This window comes from Tuber melanosporum, assembly GCF_000151645.1.
Source record: "Tuber melanosporum whole genome shotgun sequence assembly, scaffold_98, strain Mel28".
Taxonomy (NCBI): Eukaryota; Fungi; Ascomycota; class Pezizomycetes; order Pezizales; family Tuberaceae; genus Tuber; species Tuber melanosporum.
The window spans coordinates 355645-364775 of record NW_003299148.1 but is presented as its reverse complement, the minus strand read 5'-3'; the positions used below and the strand labels follow the sequence as shown (position 1 = coordinate 364775).

At 47.5% G+C, this 9131-nt stretch overlaps 5 protein-coding genes; 3 read left to right on the top strand and 2 right to left on the bottom strand.

The window, feature by feature from the left end:
• The first annotated feature begins 449 nt into the window (after positions 1-449).
• On the top strand, positions 450-1832 carry GSTUM_00012229001 (uncharacterized protein). XM_002842432.2 has 4 exons: positions 450-703; positions 787-1129; positions 1209-1371; positions 1424-1832. The coding sequence occupies exons 1-4, from the start codon at positions 548-550 to the stop codon at positions 1713-1715; spliced, it is 954 nt and encodes a 317-aa protein (XP_002842478.1). The 5' UTR covers positions 450-547; the 3' UTR covers positions 1716-1832.
• Positions 1833-2015: 183 nt separating this feature from the next.
• On the bottom strand, positions 2016-2298 carry GSTUM_00012228001 (uncharacterized protein; the record flags this gene model as incomplete). Its single annotated transcript, XM_002842431.1, has 2 exons — positions 2016-2151; positions 2213-2298. 2 exons carry the CDS (start codon positions 2296-2298, stop codon positions 2016-2018), a joined length of 222 nt encoding a protein of 73 aa, XP_002842477.1.
• Positions 2299-2454: 156 nt separating this feature from the next.
• Positions 2455-3312, top strand: GSTUM_00012227001 (uncharacterized protein). XM_002842430.2 has 5 exons: positions 2455-2586; positions 2666-2680; positions 2734-2870; positions 2931-2993; positions 3048-3312. Exons 1-5 carry the CDS (start codon positions 2512-2514, stop codon positions 3130-3132), a joined length of 375 nt encoding a protein of 124 aa, XP_002842476.1. The 5' UTR covers positions 2455-2511; the 3' UTR covers positions 3133-3312.
• A 322-nt stretch (positions 3313-3634) lies between these two features.
• On the top strand, positions 3635-5055 carry GSTUM_00012225001 (uncharacterized protein; the record flags this gene model as incomplete). XM_002842429.2 has 2 exons in its annotated part: positions 3635-4696; positions 4750-5055. Exons 1-2 carry the CDS (start codon positions 3746-3748, stop codon positions 5053-5055), a joined length of 1257 nt encoding a protein of 418 aa, XP_002842475.1. The 5' UTR covers positions 3635-3745.
• A 1784-nt stretch (positions 5056-6839) lies between these two features.
• Positions 6840-8963, bottom strand: GSTUM_00012224001 (uncharacterized protein; the record flags this gene model as incomplete). The annotated part of the gene is made up of 5 exons (XM_002842428.1): positions 6840-7134; positions 7196-7452; positions 7526-7867; positions 7924-8339; positions 8402-8963. The coding sequence occupies 5 exons, from the start codon at positions 8961-8963 to the stop codon at positions 6840-6842; spliced, it is 1872 nt and encodes a 623-aa protein (XP_002842474.1).
• Positions 8964-9131: the final 168 nt, after the last annotated feature.

The following is a 9131-nucleotide window of genomic DNA, read 5'->3' as shown; positions in this document are numbered from 1 at the left end:
GCCCCCAACCTCGTATGATACCAGTATTGTACAATAGTCTGGCTTACAAACCCAATCAGACCTCAACAGTGAATTACTAACTTCCCACAACAAGATTCGTAAGATGCAACTTATACATCACGTGAAACCCACTATGATACTTTCAAGACGAAACCTGGTATCATTGGGACCTTGTACCAGGTAGATTATCGTAATCCAAAATATCCTTCCTCCCTTCCTTGATCCCCCCCCCCTCTTTAGAAGGGGGGCGAAGAGTGTAGCAAAAAGATGTGCAGGTCAGCCCCCCCCCGAAAGGCATTAGAAATGATAATAATACCAGACCTTACCAGAGGAAGTTAGCATTCATTCGAGATTCTTACGCTAATTGTGCTCCTACGGGTATCGACCCCGCCGACAAGTGCGAAGAACAAACATCCTACACTCCTATATTTGCCACCATAAAACCTTCCAAAAACCCTTCCTCATATTTCGAAATTCCATTCCGACCCTGTCCCCCCTCCTATTATCATACTTACTACTCCGGTCGATATCATATACTCTACTCGTTATGGCAACACGACCAAACCTGGCGCAACGCACTCTGCGAAAGATCTCTAGAGCCACTTCATCTTGTGCTACTAGAAAAGATACCATGGCTGCCCCTGCATCCGCAACCACCGCTGCTACGGGGCGTACACCCGTATACTTTGTTTCTCACGGAGGTGTTCGTTGCCCACCCATTCCAAAATATGTTATGTTATTACATATTTACTCTTGCTAACTCTCTGTTTGTTTATGGGGGAGAAGCCCAACATAATGTACGAAGTCGAGCACCCAGCCTTCCACCAATTTCAAAAGATTGGGAAGGAAATCACTACAAAGGTCAAACCGAAGGCTGTCGTGGTTTTCTCGGCCCATTGGCAAGCGGCGGCGGCAGCGGGGAGCAAGGTTGAGGTCAATACCGCGGAGTTCATAGATTTGGTATACGATTTCCATGGCTTTCCGGATCATTACTACAAGCAAAAGTATCCGAACGTGGGGTCTCAGGAGCTTGCAGAGAAGGTTTTGGGGTTGCTTAAGGAGGCCGGAATTGAGAGTGGGGGGGTGAAGCGGGGGCTTGATCATGGGGTTTTTGCTCCGTTTACCTGTAGTATGTATAGTACTCTCCCGATCTCGATCCGGACACAACGGGAAAGTATGATAGTGGTTCGGCTGACTGACCCCGGTAGTGTTTGGACCGGAGGAGAATCCGCTGGGAGTTCCTTTGGTGCAGGTTTCGTTGTTTGGTCAGGAGGATCCTAATATGCATTATGCCCTCGGAAGGGCGGTTTCCAAACTCCGGGACGAAGGGGTGGTTATTATTGGATCTGGGATGGCAGTTCATAATCTCCGGTAGTGTGCTCCTTTACTCCGGCTTTCCCCCCAATTCTAATGACGGACTCAGTGACCTCCGATCCGCGGCCATGTCCGGTACGCTGCCGGATTACATTATTCCTTTCAACGAAGCAATAAAAGAGGCAGTGACAAATGTCAACTCGGGCGAGGAACGCAAGACAAAACTGGCAGAACTTCTCCATAGGAGTGATGCCAGAAGGGCGCACCCCACCTTCGAGCACTTGCTCCCCGTGCATATCGCTTCTGGGGCTGCTGGAGATGATAAAGCGGTTCAGTTGTGGACATTACCAGAGATGAGTATGAGCTGGGCGCATTATCGGTTTGGCGAAGTTCAAAGTTAGTTTTCTCGCAGAGCGTCATATCATGCGGCATAATCTGCTGCATGTTCCGAGTATATAGATACTCCAAGTCAGGCTTGACACCATTTGTACAATACTATTATATTTCCCCATCCCCAACGCTAAGCAGTGCCCTCGACAAGTGCTGAAACCTTTGCTTCGATCTCCTTGTCCGACAATCCTATGGCTGTTGTATTAGCCCTTACCTCCATAACCGTAGACGGGAGTGCAACAAACCGGCCAGACTCTCTTGCTTCTCTTTACCGAATTCTACATGTTCGTGAGCCTTCCATACTAACTTCCTCACTCCTCGGTTCGGCAGGGGTACACACCGTATCTCGCGAATACCCTTGGAGGAGTACCCAAAGCCTCACGAATCAATATCGGCGTATGAGGATTATGTTTCTTCATAAGCGGGTACGACTTCCGTACGAACGCTCTACCCCACCTCATCAGCTCCCATTCCCCCTACCCATCCGTTTCGAAAAGTTCAAACAAACCTAACAGCAGCGCTCCCTTCCCCCGTCTGACAGAACAGGAAGCGCAGTTCCTTCAGTGAATTTCCAAATGCGAGTCGTGCAGCCATGGTGTTGCAGTGGTTGTTCGGAATTGATGGTTTTATCCGGTGAATTGGAGTTTGTGGCGGCCCGCGCAATTTATCTCGCTGAGTCATCAAGTCCAAGATCTTATCTTTACCCGGGAAGATCAGTGGCCAAGGTTCGGGAACAAACCGAGCGAGACACAGAGTTGACAATTTCAACCGCAGCGGAATCAAACCCCCCGACAAATAACAATCAACATGGCCGCTCAAGCACCAGCCCAAGCAGCGAAAGTGCTGAACCCAGCTTTCAACCCGAGAACTGTCCATTTTTGGGTATTTCTTTCTTGACTTCCTTTGGCGGCCCCTTCTATTGTTGCAAGTTTCGTCAGCTAATATATTGTGTGATGCATAGGCTCCTATCCTCAAGGTATCACCTCGTGCTCCCGGGGCCTTTACCTAATTGAATTAATGAGAAACTAGTGGGGTCTTGTCATTGCTGGGGCCAGCGACTTCTATCGTCCCGTCGAATCTCTTTCCGTCACTCAGAACGTCGCTCTCTTCTGCACAGGATCTATTTGGACTAGATGGTGTCTAATAATCCACCCGAAGAACATCCCGTCTGTCTACTTCTTTCACCCCGGGATATAAATTACAAAATAGCCGCTAATTATAAACAGGTTGGCCGCTGTTAACTTCTTTTTGGCCGGTGTCGGGAGCGTCCAATTGGGGCGTATTGGGCTGTGAGTATTCGGCGAGTTTAGGTGGGTGATTATGGAAGCTGATGGTTTGAGTAGACACTATCAGAGCTTGAAGAAGCAGGAGAAAGAAAATCCTGTTATGAGCGAAATTGCGAAAAAAGCCACCAACACCACCACCTAAGCTTGGCGCTTACGGCTGAAAATTCTACGAGGAATAGATGGAGGTCGTGAGAACGGGAGTGCAGTTTTTTTCCGTATTCCATTACAAATCAATCTTTCCCTGATGCGTGGGCTCTGGAATCTTGCATAGAGTGGTGCTTTTAGCAATTGATATATGATTTAATCTCTTGGTCTCTCCGGATAAGAATTAGCTGAGGTGATAACAGGGTCGCCAGTGCTGTTTTCATTGTAGCATAAAACAATTTAGGCCCTGTTTGGCAAGTCAGAAGAACTGTTTTTCTTGCATTTACATTCAGAAAAACTGAGGAAAAGCTGAGTTTTTCTGACATGCCAAACAGGACCTTGCTCTTCCTGCGATTGGATGCGATCTTCCAACACAATTAAAGTGTACTTCTGCCTGTGTTGTATCGAGTGAGGAAAGATGACGCGGGAGGGGGACATGCTGACTCATGCGGGGTCAAATTGAACCTCAAACACCAAAAACCGACCCAACCCAACCCACCCCTCGCACTCGCTTGCTTCTCTTCAAACTCCTGGCTACCCACCCGTTTGCGCCCCTCTCACGATCAGACCATCTACCCCATAAAACGAAAACAAACAAGCCCATCGTCAAAATGGCGTCCACCACTACCACCATTGACCTCACCCCACACGAAAAATACGACCTGATAACCAGTAACCTACAAGAAGTTCTAAAGCCAAACATCATTAAATCCGTGCTGGCCGAGAACCGCCCCCTAAAGATCTACTGGGGTACTGCGCCAACAGGCCGTCCGCACTGCGGGTACTTCGTACCGATGGTGAAGCTCGCTCACTTCCTGCGCGCAGGCTGCGAAGTCACAGTTCTGCTAGCAGACATCCACGCATTCCTGGACAACCTAAAAGCCCCTCTGGAGCTAGTGACGCACCGGGCAAAGTACTACGAACTAGTCATAAAGTCCGTCTTGCGAGCCATCGGGGTCCCGATTGAGAAGCTACGCTTCGTGCTCGGGTCCTCGTACCAGAAGGGGGCCGCGTACGTTATGGACTTGTTCCGCCTCAGCTCTATCGTTACCGAGCACGACGCGAAGAAGGCGGGTGCGGAAGTGGTCAAGCAGGTTGCAAGCCCTTTGCTAAGCGGCCTGATTTACCCGCTCATGCAGGCGCTCGACGAGGAGCACTTGGGCGTCGACGCGCAGTTTGGCGGCGTGGATCAGAGAAAGATATTCACACTTGCGGCTGAGAATTTGCCCGGGATCGGGTTCAAGGAAAGGGCGCATCTGATGAATCCTATGGTCCCCGGCTTGGCTGGAGGCAAGATGAGCGCTTCTGATCCGAATTCCAAGATTGACTTGTTGGATGGTGAGGAGGTTGTCAGGAATAAGTTGAGAAAGTCGCATTGCGCTCCCTCGGAGGTGGAGGGGAATGGGGTTATCTCGTTCGTGGAGTATGTGCTTTTTCCCATTGCAGAGTTGGCGGATGAGAAGGGGGAAGGGAAGTTTGTCGTGCCCAGGGATGAAAGGTGGGGTGGACCGGTCACTTACTCCTCCGTCGTGGAGCTTAAGAAGGATTACCAAGAGGACAAGGTTTGCTTATTCCTATGAGGTTTGCTATCGAAGCACGGCTAATAGAATCATAGCTATCCCCGATGGACCTAAAGACGGGAGTCGAAGAAGCCCTTAACAAACTACTCGCCCCGATTAGGAGGGACTTTGAACAGGACGAGGAATTCAGGACGGTTGCAAAACTAGCTTACCCAGATGAGGTTAAGATTAAGAAGAAAAAGGAAAAGAAGATTGGAACCGGATATGTTCCCAAGGATAAGAAAACCACTGCGGAGAAGAAGGTTGCCGACGGTGATGCCAAGCCGCAGGAAACAGTTGAAGTTGCGGTGGGCATCAGTGCAAAAGACACCCAAGACAAACTCGCCCAAAATGCAGAGTGATGGGTCGTGATCGGTGACACTACCAAAAAATAAAGAGGATGGGTGCGTTGAACAAAAAAAAGGGGGGGGTTATTTCTTGTGGATAGATTTTGATAATTATGTAGCTCTTGTAGCGTCATGATTCTTCATTAAAAAAAACAGTACGTAGTACAATAAGCTCCATCTTGAAACCTAAACGCCATTCACCATCATTTTATCACATCCAGCATCGAGAACTCTCACCACCCAATCCTCTTCCCTATCCACGCCGCCACGTCCCTAGGTTCAAACCCACCAACCAGCGCCTAAAGCACCCCCTACTCGCGTGGAAAAATTACGATACGGAAGTGGTTCCAACCAGAACCAAGGGCCGTCATATCCCGCAATTCCTCTCTCTATTCTATCAGTATTGAAAAGTGGTTATAAAGATTTAAAATAATACCCATCTACAGGGCTGGAGTTCACTCAATTCTGAATCCTGGTTGATTTCTCCTGCAATACTTTTTATTTCATTTTGAGTTGGGTGAACAGGTGAACGATTTGTATTGTTAATATTGTATAATAATACATTAACATTTTTGACCTTCGAGTTCTTACCATCATCGAAAAAAAAAAAAAAAAAAAAAAACCCTTATCCTACAGCACGCTTGAACAAGATAAACTTCTCCTCTTCCAGACCTTAATAACTCTTCTTCACCCCCACGGAATAGAGGCATTAGACTACAGGATTCAACAGCCTTGGTCCTATCCCGGCTTGAATCTATCATACCACCCGCCCAACCCAGCAATTAATTTATAGCACAGTACTGTATCATACCAAACATCGGCTGCGCGGACCGGTACGTCGTGGTAGCGGAGAAGCATTTTATTTACCGGTAGCGGCCCGGGAGGCTCTTTCGTTCGGATTCGTTCGGATTCGGGGTAATATAGTTGGCCTGATTTGCGATGGGAGTATCTAGGCCTTTACGCCCATGTGAAGCAAATCGTGGTAGGTTATGGAGTTATATGTAGAGGATAGGGAATTGTCATGGGGGGAGGGCGAAATAGATTGAAAGACATTGTAAATAATAATAATAATAATAATAATAATAATAATAATAATAATAATAGGAGTGATTGAATGATTGGGGAGTGGAATACCAGTATTTTTTGGATCAAAGGTCATGGCATGGGAATAGTCTACGAGTAATTTACTTGTACTCTGACACAGCTATCATCGTATCTAGAGCCCCCGTCTACCCACCTTTTTGGAACATCATATTCATCCTAAAAGTCTCGACGTTATCAATTTAAGCTTATTTCCGACGGTAGACCATTCTTGGAAACCTTTATTGTACGAGCACTCGTGCGGCCGGATTGAGGTCAGAGAGCTGGGGTGGCAACTCCGATACCGGTACAAAATGTTCAACTTCAACCCGGCCGCGCGAGTATAGCAAACCTGGGGCAATAGCAAAAGTAGTCCGGAATACGGTAATTTATCATAGGCTCATAGAACGTATTATGATTGCGAACTTGGGTATTAGGGTATGCCTCACAAGGCATTGCAGTGCTGTACTCAAAAGCATCCGTGACCCATCCTCGCCTTAAACCGCATGAATAAATAAAATTCGCCTCCAATGCTCCATTAAACCCATCATAGCCATTAGCCAAGCATCAGAAAGAATATAAACAGAGCGCCAGCACTCGCAGTTTAGAAAATTGTTCCAAACTGTCCGTCCCCTTTATTATTATATCCCCCAAGGCCTTCAAGATTCGGCTTCTTGTGTCTGTCGGCAGCTGTTAGCCCGATATATCAGCTCCAGCTGTTAGAGAAAGGAGTTATACTTGAATGTGAAGCCGACAAATGCGATTTTACTCATGGAGTCCTTCCTCTCCTCCATGTTCTCCAGTGCAGTTTGTTTGTCATGGACCTCTTTGTATTTGGCCATGTCGGCTTCATTACTGAAATCATCAAAGTATCCAGCATCCCTATCACTGTCAAGCTCGGGCACAAAAGGTGGTTCTTTTGCACGGAGATCGCTCCAGTTCACTTCTGAGAAATAGCTGTGCGATTGAACAGATTTGAAGTCTTGGAACCTCTGATCCCGAGATGCAACAAGACTATTGCATTCAATCCTCATTAGTATCACGAATGGAAGGTTGGTTGGTTTCGGAGACTTACTGAATTATGAGATCCCAGGTACGCTTGGAAAGGTAATAATTTGGGTTCTCGTACTCGGGTTTATGCAACACCTTTTTCCAGTGCTTGAGGTTGTGCCAGGTTTCTTGTACCGTCGCCCCGGCAAATGGCGGATATCCAGCCAACGCTTCGTAAAGCATGCAGCCAAGTGACCAATAGTCGACGGTAAAGTCATACTCTTCTGTGCCTCTCAAGACCTCTGGGGCCATATAATCTGGACTTCCAACTACTGATTTTGCCTGAGGTTCTGATGTTAGTTTAATTCGAAAAGAAAAGAAAGTACAGCTTATGCAAGAGATGTCAAAAACTCACATAGTTAACGTCAGTTTCCCTCAACGTCTTATAGGCCCTCCTTCTCTCCATTGTTGACCTCTCAGGGATATCCATGTCTTTAACCTGATCGAGCCGCATCTTCATACTTTCCATTCTGTCCGGACTTAGTTTTCCAGCACTTAGTCCAAAGTCTGTCAATTTAATATGCCCAGAGGAGTCGATAAGAAAATTCTCAGGCTTCAAGTCACGATGAATATAACCCAAGTCGTGGAGAGCATTGACTGAGGCGAACATCTCAGCAATGTAGAAACGGGCATGGTTAAAGTGCAAGACACCGGTATTGTTTAATAAGGTACGGAAGTCACCACCAGGAACGTATTCCTGTCATTCTTTGGTCAACATTGAGTAAAATCATTGGATTGGAGTTGCACACATACCATGGCAAGATAGATGCTATCGTCATCCTGGAATGCGTAGAGCAATTTCACCAGCCAATCACTTTTGGCAGCTGTCAAGATATCCCGCTCGGTCAAGACGTGTCTGATTTCATCCAATTTAAAGAGAAGTTTCTTGCTCATGACTTTCAAAGCGCATACTTCCTTAGTCTCCTTGTGTTCTGCAAGGAAAACCTGACCATAACCACCCTGTCCAACCTGTGTCAATACCTGAAAATCGCCCTTGCGCAGTCTTGTACGGCGTTTCCGGAGAGCAACACGTTCCCGTCCGGCAAATCGCGACCACGCCGGCTTGATCTCTTCGGTACTGAGGTTCTCATGCTGGGCTTTCCAGTCCTCCGTGCGCTTTCGCCGTGTGTGAACATAGGTAACTAAGTTGTAATAGTAGTCATAGAAGTCTGGTTCCGTCGGTTGCAATTAATTTCCTATCCATGCGAAACGCAATTAGGGTGGTACTAACACAAATGGGCAACGTCCTTCAACCTTTTAACCTGCGGTTTGGACAGTTTCTCAATCTCGTTGATAGTCATATCTCTGAACGGATCATAAGTCCGTCTGCTCTGGGCATGCGATCTCTGTAATCCCGGGCTTGCATTGCCCCGCTGCGAAACTTCTGTTGCCCTGGAGAAAGGTGGCGCATTTTCTTTATTGTGCTTCCTACTTGGCTTCTCGCCATCCATTCGCACGACACCCGCGCCACCTCCGTTTCCATCCTCATCAATTGCCTGGAGCATCCTCTTAGAAGGCACTGCTTGCGGTTTTGTAGGCGAAGAACTAGGTGTGAGCTGGAGGGATCTGTCAAACACCTCTACCAGTGCTGTGTTCCCCTTTGACGGGGAGGATGAAGGGGTAGTAAACTCCTCAGAAGATGGCTGTGGGTCCCATGATTCATTATTGGAGCGGGTATGAAGCGGTGGTGGGGGTGCTAAAGGAGAAATCTCGGTGGTATGTTTTGGTGGCGAGGAGGAGGATTGTGTGGGGTTTCGAGGAGGGAGGCGACGTGGGGAAGAGGGGACGTCCATTATGTAGAAGCGAACTTATAGACCGATTGGGCTTTAGGATCCTCGTTATTAGGAGACCTCAAGAAATATGAACGGAGGAGAGGATGGTGACTAAATCAAAAGGTTGATCACGCAAATTAATAGAGGGACGGCTGAGAGAGCTCAATGGAGAAGAGGGGGAGAAACGCA

Excerpts from the sequence above, each read along its gene's own strand:
- GSTUM_00012229001 (XM_002842432.2), top strand. The coding sequence starts at position 548 with ATGGCAACACGACCAAACCTGGCGCAACGCACTCTGCGAAAGATCTCT. Across the intron at positions 1,130-1,208 it reads TTTTGCTCCGTTTACCTGTA|TGTTTGGACCGGAGGAGAAT; the intron begins GTATGTATAGTA and ends TGACCCCGGTAG. Across the intron at positions 1,372-1,423 it reads ATGGCAGTTCATAATCTCCG|TGACCTCCGATCCGCGGCCA; the intron begins GTAGTGTGCTCC and ends TGACGGACTCAG.
- GSTUM_00012227001 (XM_002842430.2), top strand. The coding sequence starts at position 2,512 with ATGGCCGCTCAAGCACCAGCCCAAGCAGCGAAAGTGCTGAACCCAGCT. Across the intron at positions 2,871-2,930 it reads ATCCACCCGAAGAACATCCC|GTTGGCCGCTGTTAACTTCT; the intron begins GTCTGTCTACTT and ends AATTATAAACAG. Across the intron at positions 2,994-3,047 it reads CAATTGGGGCGTATTGGGCT|ACACTATCAGAGCTTGAAGA; the intron begins GTGAGTATTCGG and ends TGGTTTGAGTAG.